The sequence below is a fragment of the Mastigoproctus giganteus genome, chromosome 10 (assembly GCF_048544385.1).
Source record: "Mastigoproctus giganteus isolate SK-2022 chromosome 10, ASM4854438v1, whole genome shotgun sequence".
In the NCBI taxonomy this organism is placed as follows: Eukaryota; Metazoa; Arthropoda; class Arachnida; order Uropygi; family Thelyphonidae; genus Mastigoproctus; species Mastigoproctus giganteus.
In genome coordinates, this window is record NC_143584.1 from 202,829,650 (window position 1) to 202,852,555 (window position 22,906).

General features: G+C 36.0%; 1 protein-coding gene across 1 annotated transcript in view; it reads right to left on the minus strand.

Moving 5' to 3' along the window:
* Nucleotides 1-22,906, minus strand: part of LOC150079790 (sister chromatid cohesion protein PDS5 homolog B-like) — a 284,729-nt gene that overhangs the window by 97,370 nt on the left and 164,453 nt on the right. Inside the window, exons 13-16 of the mRNA XM_090383234.1 lie at nucleotides 21,649-21,762; nucleotides 13,845-13,877; nucleotides 6,944-7,041; nucleotides 604-743 (exon numbers count right to left, since the gene is read on the minus strand). Of these exons, the coding sequence (XP_090239360.1) occupies nucleotides 604-743; nucleotides 6,944-7,041; nucleotides 13,845-13,877; nucleotides 21,649-21,762 (385 nt within the window). The remainder of the gene's footprint in view (nucleotides 1-603; nucleotides 744-6,943; nucleotides 7,042-13,844; nucleotides 13,878-21,648; nucleotides 21,763-22,906) is intronic.

The window sequence follows — 22,906 nt, forward strand, 5'->3', positions numbered from 1 at the left end:
TCTGGGATCTTTACTGCCACACCTTGTATGTGTGTGTGCAAAGGATGTTTCAATATTCCACAGAACAAATGTAAAAGCATATTGTAGAGCTAAAAATAAGAAAAAAAGTTCCTATAAATATATATCTCAAGTCTTTATTTCCAAGATGCTAAACATTGGGCATAAATCAAAACTCTGTACATAAAATGGGCCTTAAAAAATTCGACTTTACGTAAGTTTTTGGCGACATTGCTTCAATCAAATTCAGCACGCATAGGTGCGAGTGATGCATAAGCATTTAGGGAAATTCCGACATGTAAAACTCGACACATAGAGTACTGTGGAAGGCAACCCTTACATAAGTCGGGGAGTGGCTGTATACCAACACTGACATGAATAGTTGTACTACAAGAATCACAACAATTACTCAGTTGTAATTATCATAACCAGAGTGAGTAACTGGTGTGGCAAAGTAATAGGACACGTTGATACTAGCAGTATCAATGTGTCCTATTACTTGAGTTTCAGGTTTCAAGAGTTCTGCAAATAAAATTTATCATGGTATGCTAAAAAACAATGAACTCAATTAATATTTAACAGAACATCAAAAGATTGATAACATACCACACTATTTCCAATTTCTGGACATGAAGCTCTTCCTCGTAAAATGGTATTCATGTGAGAACGTAATGAAGAATCATTTTCTAGATGAATACAGAAGTTCTGCATATACTCTTGTGCTTTCACGGGATCAGGAAAATTTTCTGTGTGGAAAGTATCCAAAGGATAAAGGTATGCCAATGATAAAGCAGCATTTGTATACTTTATGACAATATGCAGTAATGATTTTCACAATTAATGTGATGCAAAATGAATGTAAATTAGAATGGTAAATTTATGTTTAAATAATAATAATAACAATAATAATAATAATAAACAAATTATTGGTTATATGATGTGGGTCTAAATTTGCCAACAGCACACAGATTAAGAAAAATAAATTATATCCCAATATAGTGATACTGACATTGTTGTAATATGAATGTAATGTTTGGATTGGCTGTGATCCAGTGGTTAGAATGTATGTAAGGAGGCTGCAGGTTCAAGCCTGTATGATGCCACAAAAAATACAGTCCAATTTAACAGTGGTGCCAGAAAAAATAAAAATTTACACTTAATTCAATATGTATACAGTTACAATGAATATATAAATTCTTCTGACTTCAGATGCTTCAAGAATAAACAGAAATTTGATTTATTTAATAAATCATTTCTATAATTCATAGTAATCACATTAAGTTTTTTTTAAGTTTTTTATTATTTTAATTTTGCGGCAAGAATAAGGTCTAATAAATTGTACCAATAAATGTAATTATATTATGTAGAATAAATGTAATTATATTATGTATTTGAAATTTTCAAAATTTCAAATGCATAGTATAATTATGTATAACACGTGTCTTAACACATATCTACAGCACATGTGCACCATAGCATACAGAACATGTCAGAAACAAAAGCAAGAACACTGCCGTCTTTCTCATAATTTCGGTGGATGGACTCTGACGAAGACACTGAAATTGTGAAAAACACTGCACTGTAGTTATTTTGGTCGCCTTTTCATTTCTTATTTTAATTTCTTGCCAACTATCTGTCTCTCTTTTTCATATCTTCTCTGGTCACCCATCCTACCATATATAACTACATTCCTTATCCATTTCGTCGAATTCACTTCTGGTGTATACCTTAGATTCAATAGGATTAAACAAAAATCTTCTTCACACTTTCTACATACTATATATATATACAGCCGATTCCGGTTATTTGGGACACATCAGGACTAGTGCATTTTGGCCCGATTAAGCGGCTGCCCCAATTATCCGAAGTTTCACGTAAATAGTTAAAAATACAATTTATCCCCCCCCCCTTTACAATTAGTTCACTGTAAAATCAAATCACATTACAACGAACTCACCACAGTAAAGTACCATTCACTATACGATGTGTAGTAAGCGTAGGTCATTGTGATCACGTTTGTGAATTGAATTTTAATTCTATTAAACAGAGATTCTAATTAGCGAAAATAGGAGGAATATTATCCACAGGCTATAAAAGTAAAGATATATTAAGCACAAATTTACCCTTTATTACCTTACCAATTAAAAAATTAATGATACGTGTAATTTGGAAGAATATACGTGATAGTGATAATCGGAATAATTAATACGTACTGTAATATGCACATACTAACTAAACTAGTTGACATTTCTGTTCACTGATATTTGTGGGTGGGTGTTAAAATTTAAAATAGTAAAAAGATAAGTAATCAATAACAAATAACACAGAACACACAAATTGGAAGTAACATGATACGCCCAAGTGAGACAAGTGAGAACGGAGTAACGAGTTACAAAGCTTTAAAAATAGGAATGAAGAGAAGATCTGAAAATTAATGTTTTTATATGATTGAAGATTTCATGGAAGTATAAACTCATTTTACCATAATAACCCACAGAATTCCAGCTGTCAGTATTATCGCAAATTCAATAAGATCGAGTGTACCACCCATTTATGACAAATTTCACTAACAGAAAAGCCCAATAAACAGGTGACTGCTAATTGTTTTTATTGTTTTATGGTTGTGACCTCCAGAAATCCGACCGAACTACATGGTATGGTTGGAGACAATCGTTAGTTAGTTATTTGGCCATATTGCTCCGGGATATGCGGTGGTCATTCCCTGACCTTTCTGCATCCTCCGTATTTGGTGGTGACGGGCTCAAACCTCGGTCTAATCAAGAAGCGTGTGCTACGCACTGCTGCTCCTTCCCACCTGGCTACGGAGGCGCCTGGAGACAATCGTAGGGTAATCTCCAGTGCTGAGGTCTCCTGCCCCGATTAAACGGCATTTTGTCCCAATTAAGCGAAGTAAACCCTGGCTATTTTCTCAATTGGTTTTTGTTTTTTAAGATTTGCGCCAAATAAACGGCTGTCTCGATTAACCGGTGGCCCAAATAACCGGAATCCACTGTATATATATAAACATGGTGTTTCAAAAATGATGGTCAATAATTTAAAAGTGAAAAGTACAAACTAAAATAAGCAAAAAAAGTCCCAGTGAACATCAGGCCGCAAATGAACCGTTTTCGAGATAATGCACATTTTCTGTTAAGATCCGCCACTAGCACGATAGGAGCACTAGTTTAGCAAAAAGCTGTGAATCCTTTGCTAAGGGTGATTTTATTAAACAGAAGATAATATATTTTTAATTTTTGGTTTCAACACCACAGGATTTTACAGATATTACATGTTACAGAATATTACAAAAATTGTTCAAATTGCTGTCCTTGCATCCGTATGCAGCTTTGTAGTCTTCTCTGCAATGAGTTGCAAATCCTCTCAGGCAATCCTGGGTCATTTCTGATTTTCTGAAAGACTCCTTCAACCTAATGCTGCAATTCCCGGGCATTCCTGGGTCATTTCTGATTTGCTGAAAGACTCCTTCAACCTAATGCTTAAATTCCTCAACTGTTAATGTCAGAAGTGTACACCAAGCTTTTTACATGACCCCAGATACAAAAATCCATAGGATTTACGTCTGGTGATATGGGAGGCCACATTACAGGCCCACTCTACCTATCCACTGTTGACCATACCTTCTAGTTAGATATCGAGTCACAACTGGAGCAAAATATGCCAGTGCACCATCATGCATAAACCACATGTTCTGGTGTTAGCTTGTTTTTTTTTTTCTTTTTTTGGAAAGTGTGGTCCAATTAGACAGTCTCCTAGTAGTCCTGCGCAGACATTCAATGAGAAACGTTGCTGATGTCGTGACTCTAGGATTTTCGTTGGACCAAACATGAAAGTTATGAAATTTAATAATTCCATCATGAGTAAACCCAGCTTCGTCAGTGAACAAAATGTTGTTTAAAAATTGGGGGTTCAGGACACACTGTTGTTGCATCCACTGGCAGAAGTTTACTCTGGGAAGGTAGTCTGTATTGCTGAGACCTTGTACCAGAGCAATCCTCCTTGTCGAAATTCCTGGATTTTGTTCTCTTCTTTCTAACACCCTTTCCTCAACATCAGGTTGGACCTACCTGCTCGTACTCCACGTGCGAAGTGCCCATGTTTCTAAGGCATTGATGTACTCTGATGAATGTGTGCCTGTTGGGCTGCCTTCAGCGGGGAAATGCTTCTTGGTACAAACGTGCAGCCTCAAGCGCACTGCTGTTGGCTTTACCATACATGAAGTGCATGTTTGCATACTCTTCGTTGCTGTAACCTCTTTCCATGTTGACTATCCTTTGACAAATGATAGTATGCCTGCTACGTCTCAGAGCATTGAGAGAAGGGAAAGGGAGAACGAGCATAAGTCAGTGGTGGATCGCAACTAGAAATGTGCAATATCTCGAAAACGATTCACTTAAGGACCCATGTTTACTTGGTTTTTTTTGCACATTGTAGTCTGTACAGTTCACCTTTAAATTATTGACCATCGCTTTTGAAACACCCTGTATATATACCCATTATGGCTGTAGGGTACGTTTTGCTAATGCAGTGTCCCTGATCCATACTCAATGTTATCTTCCTTTTCGTACTGTTATTCTCTACCCTCTATGATTACTTAGCTTTTTAATACTATTATTCTTTAATTATATATATATATATATATATATATATATATATACATAAAGTGATAAGGGAAGAGGAAAAGGAATAAACAGTAAAAAAAACAGGGGGGAAATACAAGAATAAAGAATAAAGTTGGAAAAAGTTAAAGTTAAAGAAAGTAAGACAGTGAGAGAGAATATATATATATATATATATATATATATATACAGTGGATTCCGGTTATTTGAGCCACCGGTTAATTGGGGCAGCCGTTTATTTGGGGCAAATCTTAAAAAAACAGAAACCAATCGAGAAAATAGCCAGGGTTTACTTCGCTTAATTGGGACAGCATGCCGTTTAATCGGGGCAGGAGACCGCAGCACTGGAGATTACACTACGATTGTCTCCGACGGTACCACGTGGTTCGGTCAAAATTCTGGAGGTCAAAACCATAAAACAATAAAAACAATTAGCAGTTACCTGTTTATTGGGCTTTTCTGTTAGTGAAATCTATCATAAACGGACAGTAAACTCGATCTTACTGAATTTGCGATAATACCAAGAGCTGGAATTCTGTGGGTTATTATGGTGAAACGTGTTTACACTTCCATGAAATCTTCAATCATAAAAAAAAAATTAATTTTCAGATCTTCTCTTCATTCCTATTTTTAAAGCTTTGTAACTCGTTACTCCGTTCTCACTAGCGCGTATTGTGTTACTTGCAATTTGTGTGTGCCATGTTCTTTGTTATTGATTGCTTATCTTTTTACTGTTTTAAATTTTAACCCCCACCCACAAATGTCAGTGAACAGAAATGTCAACTAGTTAGTATGTACATATTACAGTATGTATTAATTATTCCGATTATCAAGTATATTCTTCCAATTTTCACATATCATTTAACTTTTTAATTGGTAAGGTAATAAAGGGTAAATCTGTGCTTAATATATCTTTGCTTTTATAGCCTGTGGATAATATTCCTCCTATTTTCGCTAATTAGAATTGCTGTTTAATAGAATTAAAATTCAATTCACAAACATGATCACAATGACCAGCGCTTACTGCATCGTATAGTAAAGGGTACTTTACTATGCTGAGTTTGTCGTAACGTGATTTGATTGTACAGTAAACCAATTGTAAAGGGGGGTACATTGTATTTTTAACTATTTACATGAAACTTCAGATAATTGGGGCAGCTGCTTGTTTGTTTGTTTGTTTTGATTTTTTATTGGCGCATTGGGGCAGCTGCATAATCGGGCCAAAATGCACTAGTCCCAATGTGTCCCAAATAATTGGAATGGACTGTATATATATAAAGTGATAAAGAGAAGAGCAAAAGGAATAAAACAGTAAAAAAAAAAAGGGAAATAAAAGAATAAAGTTGGAGAGGGGGGAGGAGGAGAGAGAAAACTATGAAATAACTAATAAAATATTCATAATTACATAAAAATTCATTAAATAAGGATGTTGCCACACAACTTACAAAACTGGCCTCTCATTAGGTGCCAACAGGTGGAATTGGCAAACAAAACAGCAATATCATGTCTTCATTTCTGATGTAAGTTTTTGTGTAGTGTTTTATTTATTTTAACAGGAGCTAAATTAAGTTTGCTAATTTTTATGTAACTGCAAAAGAGAGAATAAAACTAATTCATTTAAAAAAGTGCCAGTGTAATGTAACATTAATTTAATTGTGTCACTATTGTAAAGAGAATTTTTTTTTGCAAGAAAAGGGTTACACTTTATACTAGTAAGTTTCAACTCCTGCAATATAGCAACTTAAATTGGTGATTTTTCTGGAGTCTGTGTTGAATTCTGTTATCAAGTCCTATTAGGAAAGAATAAAAGCAGGAACTACCTGAATGGGAGAAAAATCCAAATTCCCCATGAGCTTAATATTAATAATCCATGTATGGAACCATGTGTTTGGTTTATTTGTCTTATAAGAAATTATCTATCACTTATTTATGGATCAATTCTATAAAGAAACTGGAGAAACTCAAGTTGTTGCTTGAGACAAGGAGTCGGCAACTGGTAGCCTCCATGTGGCCCATGGGCCCTTTCTGTACAGCTCACAGTATGACTGATAAGTTAAAACGCTGCCCATCTACAAATTCTGATAAACCAAAAAAGAAAAAAAAAACATAAAGAAACAAGTCAAATATCAACAGGCATTTTCTGTCTTCTCAAACTATTCAAAGAATACTATAGATTCCAATAACCTTTCATGTTTGGGAAGGTGGGAAGTGAATCTCAATTCCCAAAACACAAGTAAACATTCAATCAAATTGTAAAGTCCTAAAAATAAGTAAATAAAACACATACTGTAATTTTACCTAATACTTACTTGAAAGAAGTATAATTTTACTTGTCAACATCTTGCTTCTTTCTTCATTCTTAGGAAGATGAAGGCTATTCAATAAGTTGAAAACTTGATTTCGAATTCTATTAAAGAAATTATTTAAAAAAATCAATGGTATCTATAAAAAAACAAAAAAACTCTTATCTATTAATGGAAATCTTTCTGAGTCATTATTATTTGTGCAAAGCAATACAACTGAAAAAAAAAAAAAAAAAAAAAAACTTTTTTGTTAGAGAAAATAAAATGAGAGAGACCAATTTCATAAAGAAGAAAGCATGCAGCAATTCACAACCTTTCTCACTAATAATGATTTACCGAAAAAAGAGCAAGTGAGAAATATAAATGGCTACATACTTTCTTAAATACAGATTCTCCTAAAATATTTTCAATCTATAATATAATACCAGCAGATACTAAGGGTGAATGCCTGGAATGTTTTGGACTGTAAACCGAAAAATATTTTAAATGTGTTTACTGTATGATTAATTGCCTGAAAAGGTGGTGGGGGGGGGGGGGTTCCTCTTTCCAAAACCATGCAAGAATTAAAAAAAAAACAAAAAAAAAACAGTGACTAATACAGTTTTGACTTCTAAAACATGCAGTATACACGCAATAAACTTTTCAGCATCTACATTCTTTATTCATATATATATGTCTTTCTGTGTAATAGAAATCCATTTATACATTACAATTACGATATTTGGTAGGGTCTGCTGCTCATGAGCATAGCTCATGGTGTCTTGTCATTGATATACAGGAATTTTTCTAGCAGGGATAAGAAGGTGATTATCCCCTTGTATAAGGCAATGGTCAGGCCACACCTTGAGTACCGTACACGGGTCTGGAGGCCTCATTTTAAGAAGGATGTAGAGCTGTTGAAACGAGTACAGAAAAGAGCAACAAGATTAGTGAATGGAACAAAGGGTTGCTCTTACAAAGAAAGGCTTACGTTTTGCAAATTACAGTGCCTGGAGACTAGGCACCTGCGAGGTGATCTGATTGAGGTGTATAAAGCCTTGAATGGTTTGAGCATTCTCAATGCTGATGGGATCCTTCCTCTTGTTCAGAATAATCGCCTGAGTAGGCATAAATTCAAATTGAGAAAAGACAGATGTAGGATAGATGTGCGGAAGTTTGCCTTTAGCCAGCAGGTGGTTGGTTGGTGGAATAGACTTCCATCCCTTGTCGTGGAAGTTGATAGCCTGAATAAGTTTAAGGTTCAGCTGGACAGGTATTTCGAACGAACAGAGGGGTGAAGTGGAAGTGGTTATTTTTTATTTATTTATTTATTATTATTATTTTATTTATTTATTTTTTTTTTGCTGATGCTGCATAAGCTTGCTTTCTTGCATCAAATGCCTCTACTAATGCTAATTCTAATGCTAATGGGGGTGGTTGTGCAGGCAGATATGAAGTTTTCTGAGCAGTGCAGACAGGAAGCCAGAGTAGGTCATGGGGGTCTTGTCAATGATATACAGAAATTTTGCAAGCAGGGATAAGGAGGTGATTATCCCCTTATATAAGGCAATGGTCAGGCCACACCTTGAGTACTGCGTACAGGTCTGGAGGCCTCATTTTAGGAAGAAAGTAAAGTTGGTAGAACGAGTACAGAGAAGGGCAACAAGACTGGTGAAGGGAACAAAAGGGTGCTCTTATGAAGAAAGGCTTAAGTTCTGCAAGTTGCAGCTTCTGGAGAATAGGCACATGCAAGGCGATTTGTTTGAGGTATAAGGCCTTGAATGGTTTGAGCAGGCTCAATGCTGATGGGATTCTTCCTCTTGTTCAGATTACAAACCTGAGGGGGCATTGATTCAAACTGAGGAAAGACAGTTGTAGAATAGATGTGTGGATGTTATTTATTTGATTTAGCTTTGAACTGTTGAAGTGAGCAATGATCATGCCCAAACAACAAATGAAAACACTGTTGGAATGATCTTTATATTCTAGGCTAAAAATACAGTTGATTTGACCTTTAATTTAATGAACAAAAATGAATGAATTATGAATTGAAAACAACTTATTGCATTATAGGAAAAAACATTGACTTATATTTGCCATATAAAAACATGAATGCGCTTCTAAAGTACATTTAGTCAATGTACTTTAATTCTCTTAAAAACTGAATTTTCAAATTTTTAATTATGTATAGCAGTTTGTTCTTAAGAACAAGATTGCCTCAAGCAAGTCCTCTTTCACTGATGCTTTCAATCGATTTAATGATTTTTAGAGATTTAGAAGTTATAGTATGTCTTAAAGTACTGTTTTATTGGACTAAATTCAAAAATAGCAAATTTTTAGAGCTGAAAATAAACGCTCTACACTGGCTTGAGTAGGGGACAATGCAAACACCAGTTGTGCAACATCTCGTATGATTTCAGGGTACTTTAATATTGCATCTTTTACTGACATTCTTTGATTGACGATCAATTTTTTCAACTTCAGTGAGGGACACATACTTCTAACTTGAATTTAGTCAATGTACTAATAGGAGTAACATGTGGTATGCCTTTTTCTAATTCCAGTCGACAGCCTTTCAAGCTATGCTGTTTGTCAATAATCTTTTCAAAGTCAAACTCATCTTCAGAATTAGTATTAGATGATGATGATGGTGGTGGATTGCTTTATATTTCATCTCCTGGAGCTGGGTATTCTTGAGGGTTTCCAACTGTTAATAAACATCTGTACTTGAGATCAACATAAAAGCTAGCCAATATTATATCATTTTCCAATAATGATTTTTCCTTAACTTCCATGGAGGTCATGACACCTTCAGCTATGGGACCATATATCTTGGAGAGGCAGTAGATCAGAGGCTTCCATTCCTTTACGAACTGACCACGAGTCAAGTCTGCACCTTGAATTTTCTTAGTAGTAGTATGTGGTTGGTAAAGCAAGTTTTTAAGTTTCTGCCCCTGGTCCCACAGTACTTCTGTTAGTGTTAGTTCAAGGATGGCCATGTCAATAAGGATATGTATGTATAAGAATATTTGGACATGTATTGTGTCTTATGTAAGGCGGCCCCTAAATGTTAGTTCATCTGAGCCATGGTTCTCTGTGATGATATACAAAACTCTGTACAATGGTCAGAAATGAGTGTAGTGCTGTGTTTGCATAGTGTGTGTGTGTGTGTGTGTGTGTGTTGTTTAGTTGTTTCTGGCCATTTAGCTACCAAGAAGCAGCGATCACCAGGAAGGCTGCTTCCCAGTACCCGTCCATGACACGACTTTCAGTTCCAGTAAGCGGTCCATCACCATATATGTGCTACCCCACCTAGTAGCTTGATCCAAAATTGCTACTTTTCCAGCATGCTGTTTAATTATTGCTTCTATTTTTGGCTTTCTAGCAGCTAGTACAACCTGTCTCACCTTATTTACAAGAACAGTTGCATGTTTATTTCCAAAGCCATCATGAATTGCCAGCTGTAAAGTATGAACACCACAATGTATGTGCTGAACTCTCGAGAGGCTTGAAATTTCATCCACGATGTTACTTGTTTGTCCAATACTACTGTACAAATTAGAGCAGAATGGTATTAAGGGTAATTTGCTACAATGGATAAAAGGGTCGTTGAGTAGGAGAAGACAGAGTGGTAATCAATGGATGCTGCTCTTTGTGGACTAATGTTATTAGTGGAGTCCCACAAGGTTTGGTGTTGGGCCCACAGTTGTTTTGTATATTTTTCGATAATATTGATGAAGGTATATCAGGCTTAGTGTTGAAGTATGCAGATGATACAAAGGTTGGCAGAGTTGTTAATGACAGTAATGGCAGTGTGTTACTGCAACAGGATCTAGAAAATTTGGGCAGATGGGCTGAGAAGTGACAACTGAAGTTTAACATTGACAAATGCAAAGTACTGCATATGGGTAGAAGTAACCCCAGAGGAATGTACCAACTGTGTGGTGCTACACTTAGGGTGGTAGAAAACAAAAAGGACCTGGGAGTAATTGTGCAGTCAGATATGAAGTTTTCTAAGCAATGCAGACAGGGTGCCAGAGCAGATCATGGGGTTTTGTCAATGATATACAGGAATTTTGCTAGCAGAAAAAAGGAGGTGATTATCCCTTTGTATAAGGCAATGGTGTGGCCATGCCTTGAGTACTGCGTGCAGGTCTGGAGGCCTCATTTTAGGAAGGATGTAGATTTGCTTGAATGTGTACGAAGAAGGGCAACAAGATTGGTGAGGGGAATGAAGGGATCCTCTTACCAGGAGAGGCTTAAGTTCTGTCTCCAGCCGCTGGAGACTAGGCACTTGCAAAGTGATCCGATTGAGGTGTATAAGGCCTTGAATAGGTTGAGCACGCTGAATTCTGATGAGATTCTTCCGCTTGCTCAGATTATGAACCTAACAGGGCATAAATTCAAATTGAGGAAATACAGCTGTAGAAAAGATGTGCAGAAATTTGTCTTTAGCCAACAGGTGATTAATTGCTGGAACAAACTTCCATCTGTCATTGTGGAAGTTGATAGCTTAAATAAATTCGAGGAGGAACTGGACAAACTTTTAGAGGGAATGGTTGTGTGATTATTATTATTATTTTTTTTTTTGGCTGATGCTACATAAGCTCATACGCTTGCTTTCTTGCATCACATGCCTCTATTACTATTACTTAAATTCAGTACTGCTTCTATGTCATCATCAGGTTCTAATTCTGGAGTCTCACCACTTGATTCATCTCTTTCACTTTCATCATCTGTTACTGAATCACCTCTCTCTTGGCCTTTATTTAACTTCTCAGTGGTACTTGACATGTTGGAGGCATTATCAGTCACAATGTATAATACATGCTCTTTTCTTATTTCAAACCCTTTCAGAACACCTTTCACTAGTTGATGAAGGTACTCACTTGTATGTTGGGCATATGTTGAAACACTGATTTTATTGGTCAAAGTTTTACTAAATTTTGCTCCATAAGTCAAAATCTTGCCATCAGTGTAATTCAATTGGCATGTGCAAATATATTTTTTATCATCTTCAGTGACCGTAGTATGTTAGGCATATAATGAAACACTGATTTTATTGGTCAAATTTTTACTAATTTTTGCTCCACATGTCAAAATCTCGGCGTCAGTATCATTCACTTGGCATGTGCAAAATATATTATTTATCATCTTCAGTGACAGTAAAGTATTCAAATACATTAGACTTTGTTCTAGGTCCTTTGTCGATCACCATACATTTGACATTTCTGAAAAAATAAAATGTGTATTATTCAAAAATCACTCACTGGTTTAGACATTAAAAACAAAATCAGGGAAATGAAACTACACCATGAAGCATCAAAGCATATAACATATGTGGCAACCTCATGATTATGACCGAACAAGTTAATTGGAGCCAAGGAGTCAGTTTTTTTTTTTACTGGCTCCGACTCCAGCTCGATAGGAACCTCTGGCTTCATGGCTCCAGGCTCTGGCTACACAGCCCTGCTATTAACACCATGTAAAAAAAAAAGATTGATTATGCTAACATTTAAAAAATGATTATGTATCTTCTTCCTGAGAGAAACTAATGTAATATGCCTGAGTTATAAAAGTATTTCAATGAATAATATCGTGCGACATCATAAGTTTATCTGAAAAACACATGCCTTAAGATGCATAAAATTTGCCTCAGACAAAACATGCTTTCGAGCCCGTGAGCCACCAAATACGAAGGATGTGGAAAGGTCAGGGAATGACCACCGCATATCCCCGGAGCAATATGGCCTTAGTTGCTAATGCTCCTAAAAACCAAATAACAACAACAACAAAACATGCTATATTAGTGGAGTGAAATTCTGAGAACAAAGAGTAAGGAAAGCTAATTAAAAGTTTTGTAATCGTAGTCACGTGGAGTCAACACTGAAATGGTACTGATGATATGGACAACTAGGGTATTGGTGTCACCAATTCTGAAGGACAAAGGAATATAAAGAAGTAATGTGATCAGAGAAGAACATAGATGACATTACATTAATATATAAAATAGTATAGAGAGTCTATACCAAGTATACATTTAAGTTCACTTTATCATACTTCAAAAATAAAATTCCATAAGGTTGTTTTATAAAAAAATATATATCATATTAATTTCAAAACTTAGCAAATTACACAATTTGCTAAGTTTTTAAATTCACTGTAAAATAACAAAACAGTAAAATTGTTCAGTTTCAGGCTGGTCTGGATTTTTTTACAATAAAACAATAACAAATTAATTAAAAATTAATGAGATATAGTCTCAGAAGAAATTTAAAACTTCACTGTAATTGTTTTATTGTAGCTGATATACCATTGCAATAAAAAACAATGGACTATGCATTTTTTGTGGCAGTTTTACAGATATCTCTTATGGTTTCATCTTCAGCCACCAAATAAACTAAACTTAACTGTGTACATTGTATAGCAACTCATTATTTCATATATTAATAAAAGTTCTTCAATTACTTAATTAATCACAACGTTCTGTGCCCCCCCTCCCCACTTCTTTCAGATACTCTTGGATAAATCAATACATCTAACAACAAATTGTCACAAAAAATAAAAATGCAGAATGTTTAGTTAGTTTATACAATCATATTCTTGATCTAAAAACTGACAGACAACAGTTTATAAAGAAATTTCATCTAACATTCTTTAGACTGAAGCAGCCAGGTCATATGGACACATTCAATCTTATTTAAATTTTAAAAAAGTAATAAAAATTTTTCTTGCATAACCTTCTTGTTAGGTATACAAGCTGCAACTGCTTTTAATATGTAATGCCTTTGCATTAGCAAATAAATGATTTGTCCTAATCACAATGTTAAACTATTCCTTTTATTTTCCACTTAATAACTGTATAAGTTATCCATCATAAATATGATAGGATAGACTCTTTATACTAAATTTAAAAGAAATAACTTACATATTTTGATTCTTTAGCAATTCATTGAAAGCTCTGAAATCATAAAAGGAAAGAGTTATCAAAAGAAGATATATTACAAATTATGATCTCTTAGGTAATATTTAAAATTTATGTTGATTATACCATTTCATAAAATAATTATTTAAACATGCTAATATGTGCCTTGCCATAGAATTTCTGAAAAATTCTGTAAAATGTTTTCAGAGCAATGACGATATGTGCAAAAGAGGCAAAATAAAAATCAATCTTGGAAAGATTTTGAGAAAGTTATGGAAAATAAGTATTAGAATGGTGGGAAAATATTTTTAAACTTTGTTAAAAATTTCAGAACAGTGGAGAAAACTAAACTAGTCAAAAATGAAAAGAACACAGTTAAAACAGAAGAGAAGGATATTTTAGAAATATGGAGAAAATATTTTGATAATTTGCAAAACGAAAGATCCGATGACATCACTGAAGAAGATGATTGGTTTTTTTTTGGTTTTTTTTTTTTTTTTTTAGGAGCATTAGCAACTGAGGCCATATTGCTCCGGGATATGCGGTGGTCATTCCCTGACCTTTCCGCATCTTCCGTATTTGGTGGTGACAGGCTCGAACCCCGGTCTAATCAAGAAGCGTGTGCTACGCACTGCTGCTCCTTCCCACCTGGCTACGGAGGCGCCTCTGAAGAAGATGAAAAGACCGAATGAGGAAAGGTTCAGGAGAATATCTTTATTATCGAGGTAGAAAATATCATGGCAAATTAAAAGCAACAGGTGTACATGGAATTAAACTTGAAATACTGAAAGTCATAATGAAATGATGAAAGTCGTGATCTAGACATGGAGGATGTCTTTGAGTGTGTGCTAAGAGCAGAGAATGTGAAGAAATTATGTGCCAACTCAGCGTTCTGATGGGTGTCTATAAGAGCCTGAAGAGTTGGGTGGATGCCCTCAAAGGAATTAAAATGGGGGGCCCATCAAGTTCTCAGCTGCCCAACTCAACGTCAGAGCACACTCTTATGCACCAGGCTGTTGTTGTTGTTGTTGTTGTTATTTTAGTTTTTAGGAGCATTAGCAACTAAGGCCATATTGCTCTGAGATATGCGGTGGTCATTCCCTGACCTTTCCGCATCCTCCGTATTTGGTGGTGACGGGCTCGAACCCCGGTCTAACCAAGAAGCGTGTGCTACGCACTGCTGCTCCTTCCCACCTGGCTACGGAGGCGCCATGCACCAGGCAAAACAGCAGCAACCTTCAGGGCAGAATGCTCTGGTCCCACAGGAGCTAGTTATTGTTGGTGACTCAATTGTTAAGGAGATGGGTAATATACTGTGCAAAAAAAGATAGGTGGAATAGAACCAGGGTATCTCTGCCAGGGGCAAAAGTTCATCATGTTGTAGAAGAGCAGATATCATCTTTTAAGGGCACAAAAGGTGATATCTTTGTACATGTTAGCACTAATGACACTAAGTATAGGAGATCTGCAGCTTTACTAAGCAAGTACAGGTCAATGCTGAAAAAAAGTCGCGAGTTAGGGTTAAATTTGAAATTGTCTGCAATTCTGCCCAGACACAATAGGAGGGAGTATATGATTAGAGCCTTGTCAATCAATTCGGCCCTGGAGAGATTGTGCAGGGCTCACAAGGTAGAATTTTTTCTCAGCGTGTTCTATGCTTATTAACAGGAGAGACAGCTTCTAGAGGGATTGAATACACTTAACTAGAAGGGATATAAGAATATTTGCGAATGCTATCGAGGCAATGTTAGGTGGGATGGAAAACTGCTAGCTTGGGGGAATTCACAGACTAATAGATTAACAGTAGCCATAGGCAGGGGTGGAATTGATTCTTGCACTGATTCTAGCGGAATGAGCAGCAGCCTGGAAATCCAGTTGCTGGGGATTTCAGGAATTCCTGGGGGGTCATGAAACAAATAAATACATGGGCTGTGTTAGAGTAACTAAGAGTAAGAACAGGTGCATGTATACTTGCATGTACACCAATGCTAGGAGTATAGTAAATAAGTTTGATGAATTTGAAGTGCTGCTCAGGACAACCAAGGCGGATATTGTTTGGATATCAGAGACTTGGGGCCACTCAGATATAAGAGATGCAGAATTGAAATTTGGGGAGTACAATGTGTACAGAAAGAACAGACAAGATAGGAAGGGAGGAGTGGTTATGCATTTAGTTAAGAAACACATAAAATCTAAGGAAGTGCATCCAGTTGACATAGATGAACAGTGCAATGTTGAGTCAGTTTGGTGTGATATAAGCACTGGAAAAGCAAAAATGAGGGTAGGAGTTTGTAATAGGCCTAATGGCTCTGATGAGTACAATGAACAATTAAACAGAGAAATAGAGTGGGCCAGTAAATCAGAGTGTCTTATAATGGGGGATTTTAACTTCCCAGATATAGACTGGAACTTGTGGGCTGGTGACTCGCACACTAGCAAGGCTTTTGTGGATTTATTGGATGATTGTTTTCTATAGCAGCACATTAGAGAGGCAACAAGAGGGAGTAACACTCTTCATCTGATTATCAGCAGTGATTATTCAATTCATTAAGAATTTGCAGATAAAGAAACCACTGGGCGACAGTGATCACAATGTACTGATGTGGGATTTACTTAAAGATGTAACTGCCATCAGGAATAAAGGGAAGGGTTTCTGCTTTCATAAATGTGACTACAGTGGTCTCAGAGATTTTTTTTAGGTTCCATACAATGGGACCAACTGATGATGTTACCAACAGCAAATTCTAAATGGGAAGCATTCAAGGAAATAATTTTATATGCTACTAGACTTTTTGTTCCAACTAAGAAATACTGCTCTAGGTTTAGGCCCAAATGGATGTCAGATGAACTAATGAGACTAGTGGCAAAGAAGAAAAATGCAAAGGATGAACATAAATTGTCAGGTGACACAGAAGCCTATGGTAGATACGAGCTAGTCCATAATCAAGTCAGAAAAGAGGTTAGGCAAGCAACGGCAGATTATGAAAAATCTTTGGCAAAGGATGCAAAGAAAAACAGCAGACTTCTTTACTTATATAAACTGTAAAAGGAAAGCGATGAATCAGATTGGTCCACTTGATATCAATGATTTGACTGTAGATGATCATTCTCAGATAGCTGCTGAACTAAACGAGTATTTTGCATTTACATTCACACATGAGGAGTTATTCGAGGAGGAGAGGGCCAGATGTTTATCAAACTCTAACTGGGACTTAAACGATTTTGTAATAACTGAGAGCAAAGTGGAGGAGAAATTGTTGAAGTTAAATACAGTCGATTCCGGTTATTTGGGACACATCGGGACTAGTGCATTTTGGCACGATTAAGCGGCTGCCCCAATTATCCGAAGTTTCACGTAAATAGTTAAAAATACAATGTACCCCCCCCCTCCTTTACAATTAGTTCACTGTACAATCAAATCACGTTACGATGAACTCACCACAGTAAAGTACTATTACTATACGATGTGTAGTAAGCGCCAGTCATTGTGATCACGTTTGTGAATTGAATTTTAATTCTATTAAACAGCGATTCTAATTAGCGAAAATAGGAGGAATATTATCCACAGGCTAAAAAAGTAAAGATATATTAAGCACAACTTTACTCTTGATTACCTTACCAATTAAAAAATTAAATGATACGTGAAAATCGGAAGAATATATGGATAATCGGAATAATTAATACGTACTGTAATATGTACATACTAACTAGTTGACATTTCTGTTCACTGATATCTGTGGGTGGGGGTTAAAATTTAAAACAGTAAAAAGATAAGCAATCAATAACAAAGAATAAGGCACACACAAATTGCAAGTAACACAACACGCGCAAGTGAGAACGGAGTAACAAATTACGAAGCTTTAAAAATAGGAATGAAGAGAAGATTCTGAAAATTATTTTCTTTATATGATTGAAGATTCCATGGAAGTGTAAACACATTTCACCATAATAACCCACAGATTTCCAGCTGTCGGTATTACCGCAAATTCAATAAGATCGAGTTTACTGTCCATTTATGATAGATTGCACTAACAGAAAAGCCCAATAAACAGGTGACTGCTAATTGTTTTATGGTTGTGACCTCCAGAAATCCGACCGAACTACGTGGTAAGGTCGGAGACAATCGTAGGGTAATCTCCAGTGCTGAGGTCTCCTGCCCCAATTAAACGGCATTTTGTCCCAATTAAGCGAAGTAAACCCTGGCTATTTTCTCGACTGGTTTTTGTTTTTTAAGATTTGCCCCAAATAAACGGCTGCCCCGATTAACCGGTGGCCCAAATAACCGGAATCCACTGTATAAGAAAGGCACCTGAGGTAGATGGGTTCTATCCAGTTATATTAAACGAAGTAAGCAAACCTTTAGCAATAATTATGAGAGCATCCTTGGACTCGGTGGAAGTCCTCATGGACTGGAGATGTGCAAATGTATCTCCAATTCACAAAGGGGGATCAAAGGGTAATTACAGACCTGTTAGTTTGATTCTGAATACGGTCGATCTGCCAACCCGCACTGGACCAGCGTGGCAGATTATGGTCCATTTCCCTCAGCATGAATTGTTGAGGAGGCTTCCACCCTGCAGTGGGTTGATAATGGCTGCACTTTACTTTTTTTTTTTTAGTTTGATTCTGTTCCAGGGAAAATAATGTAGTCATTGGTTAAAGAAGCACTGCAGGATCATCTAGACAAGAAAGCAGTAATAATTCAGAACAACATGGATTTGTCAAGGGGACGCCTTGTTTGACCAATTTGATTGGATATTATGATGTGGTCACAAAGGAACTCGATGCAAAAAATAGTTTTGATATCATATATTTGGATTCCAGGAAAGCTTTTGATATTGTTGCACATGGAAGACTACTGTACAAATTGGAGCAGTATGACATTAAGAGCACGCTGCTACAATAGATAAAAGGATGGTTGAGTGGGAGAAGACAGAGAGTGGTAATCAATGGACACTGCTCTTCATGGACTAATGTTATTAGTGGAGTTCCCCAGGGGTCCGTGTTGGGACCATCGTTGTTTTCTGTATTTATCAATGATATTGATGAAGGTATATCAGGTTTAATGTCCAAGTCTGCAGACGATATGAAGGTTGGCAGGGTTGTTAATGACAGTACACTACTGCAACAGGATCTAGAAAAGTTGGGCAGATGGGCTGAGAGGTGACAACTGAAGTTTAACATTGTAGAGGGTGCAAAGTACTGCACATGGGTAGCAGTAACCCCAGAGAAATGTACCAATTATGTGGTATTACACTCAGGGTAGTGGAGAATGAAAGAGACCTTGGAGTAATTGTCAGATATGACAATTACCCCAAGGTCTCTTTCAGATATGTTTGAAATCAGATATGTTTTCTGAGCAGTGCAGACAGGAAGCCAGAGTAGGTCATGGGGGTCTTGTCAATGATATACAGAAATTTTGCAAGCAGGGATAAGGAGGTGATTATCCCCTTATATAAGGCAATGGTCAGGTCACACACCTTGAGTACTGCGTACAGGTCTGGAGGCCTCATTTTAGGAAGAAAGTAAAGTTGGTAGAACGAGTACAGAGAAGGGCAACAAGACTGGTGAAGGGAACAAAGGGGTGCTCTTATGAAGAAAGGCTTAAGTTCTGCAAGTTGCAGCTTCTGGAAAATAGGCACATGCAAGGCGATTTGTTTGAGGTATAAGGCCTTGAATGGTTTGAGCAGGCTCAATGCTGATGGGATTCTTCCTCTTGTTCAGATTACAAACCTGAGGGGGCATTGATTCAAACTGAGGAAAGACAGTTGTAGAATAGATGTGTGGAAGTTTGCCTTTAGCCAGCAAATAGTTGATTGCTGGAACAAACTTCTATTTGTTGTTGTGGAAATTAGCTTAAATAAATTCAAGGCAGAACTAGACAAATATTAGGAATGAATGGACCAGTGAAATGGTAAGGGTTTTTTTTTTTTTGGCTGATGCTGGATAAGCTTGCTTTCTTGCATCATGTGCCTCTACTAATGCTAAAAATAGTGTCATATTTGTCATATGATATTATCCAGATATTGTTTTCCGTAGCACAAGTTCCAAAATATTATAGCAAGGCATTAATTTTACTAATATATAAAATGCAAAATAGAACAGAATGTGGAAAACCATAGAATTTCACTCTTTAGTGTATCAGGTAAAATCTATACAAATATCTTAGGGAAGAGAGTTAACAGTATTGTTTAATGTAACCTAGGGATTAATACCTTAGTATTATTTTATTAGCATTCTTCATAGTTGTAGTAATAGTCGATGGAAGCATATTCATATGCCCGAATATTGCACTAGGATTCAATGAATTTCTTTTATCAGACATGGTGTTTCTTTATTTTATTAAATTAAAAACTTTATAACACGATTGGCAAAAACTGCACATGGATATCACTATTATTATTATTTAATTTATTAATAGCACAATTAATAAAAAACATGTCAGCATAATAAATTTCCGACACATGCAAATTGCATAAACAACAACCAACTGAATGCTTCACTGCATGGACCTTTATCACCTGCATCCACGAGTGGCTACTTTGAGGGCAGGAATCTTTCTTGTCTCTCATACGGATGCGCTAATTGCTGATTGGCTCAGATTGTCCTAAATCACGTGAACAGTGCATGATACATAGCACAGTATGATGCTGATAAATTGTCTGATGATTTTAAACTTTCAATTTATAAAAAAAAAACTGCAAAAATAAATAAATAAATAAAATATAAAAATGGCTTTGTGGTTAGTGATCAGCGTTATTGCGAATAGGCGCAAATCGGACAAGCACAAAATGAGGGCTATCTGTATTTGGTCTTTAACCAAACTTTGATCAGCTATTTCCTTCTGTAGTTTTTCACGATAAACAGAAATTGCCGCTCTATCTGCACTTATCTTCTCGCCCTGGATTGAAAATTGTCGAATAGCAGGGTGAAACTAAAATTTGTCCAACCACCCGATGCTAGCCTTGAGTGAAGGATCTCTGCCTAGTTTTTTTTTTATTTCAATGGCTTTTTCAATTAGGTTCCAACAATGGAATTCCTTGGCTATGTTTTTGAACAAATCATTGAAACATTGCAGTATCCACTTGTTCATTTTTAGCAAGCTTCATTGTTTTATGACTTTCAATATTACCGTCAGTAGTTTCCATTTTTGACATGTGGTTTTCAATTTTGTCTGCATCACGCTTAATATCATTTACCATTGTTCTTCCTATTCCATAAACCAATGCTATACTTGTAGCACCTTCACCATTTCTTATATGATTATTTTAATTTTTTGTAATAATCCCAACACTACTCATTTACGTTTCTCTGTCAATTCAATGGGTTTACTAAATAAAAATTATTAAAATGTGAAAGAAGAGGTTAAAGTACAGCCATATACAGTAAGTTGTATACAAAGACTGAGTGACACGATGCCACCAATATCATAATGCATTACAGCATAGTGAAGTTAAGTGACGGTTAACATAGACTAATGGTAAATAGGGTGACAGACAGTCGAAGTTCTACTGTGATTGCAAATAATGTTTTTCTTTTGCTCTTTTTTTTAAATGTGTAATATCATAATAAAGTAAACCTACACCTAAATTTCATGAATGTAACAAATAATGTTTAATGGAGGACATGATGTGTATCTTTAATTCTGAACTGTTTTTAATGTTTCACTAGGAGTATGAAGTCCCGTGATAATTAAGAAAGATTACATCAAAAACCAAAAATTTTGGATTTGAAGTTTAAGTACAAATCCATCATTATCCAAATCCATCATAGAGATCTATTCTATCAAGCATATTATATGACTTACCTTATAGCATTTTCATCGACAGTAGCATATAAGTAATACAGCTTCTTCATCCTATCTTCCAATTGACACTGATATGGTACCAAACAAGTATGTAATATGCGTTCAACTAAAATTCTGTGAGAAAACAATAAGGAAGCAAGGTATATATAAAATAAATTTAAATAGTGAATAATTAATATTAAATAATTTTGTTTTTCTTATGTTACTATGAGCATTATTCGAGGAATGGAGCGAATGATTTTTATCAAATTATTTACACCTATTCAAAGTCAGTACAGTGGTACCTTGGTTTGCGAGCATAATTCGTTCCGGAAACGTGCTCGTAATCCAAAGCACTCGTATATCAAAGCGAATTTCCCCATAAGAAATAATGGAAACCCAGATGATTTGTTCCAAAACTCAAAAATATTCATATACTGTAAAAATGATTACTACAAAATACATACATACCTTTTTATATTTTTAATATTTAAATTTAATATACACAAAGCAATTAAATTTATTAATTATTGGGTAGGACGACTTTCACTGTCACTAACGGCTTTTTGTGCGACTTTAAAAAGGAACCTATCCAATGACACTTGATTTTGCCTCCTTTTGAGGATTTCACGGAAATATGACATTGCATTGTCGTTAAACAGATTCATCGCTCACACTATTACAAAATGAGGAGGCACGCTTGATACACATAAAGCTGCGTGCGTGTAGCAACTGAATAAACAACACCGTAAAGGCAGAGATACACTATTAACACCTCACATTTTACTAAAGCACATTACTAGGGGTTACTACCATAAAACAATAAAAATAATTTCAGTTGCGTTCCTGCTAGTGGAATCTGTTATAAACTGGTAGTAAACTCGATCTAATTGCATTTGTGATTGTACTGATAGCTGGAATTGTGTTGGTATTTACGTTATTATGGTGAAATGTGTTTCCCCTTCACTGATATAAAAAACGTAAATACATTTTCAGAATCTTCTCTTCATTCCTATCGTGTTGCGTTCGGTTGGGGGTGATTCTGCGTTCGACTGCCATTTCTTGTAAACACAAAGGCGAATCGAGCATAAGCGAATTCGGTTCGTGTTATATAAGATATCGTTCCCGTATTTATAAATCGTGTATGATCGAATTCGCGTAGTGTAAACACGTGTTATACGAGGACTGACTGTACTCGTATTGCAAGACCTCGCTCGTTTATCAAGTTAAAATTTATTAAAAATTTTTGCTCGTGTAGCAAAACACTCGCAGACCAAGT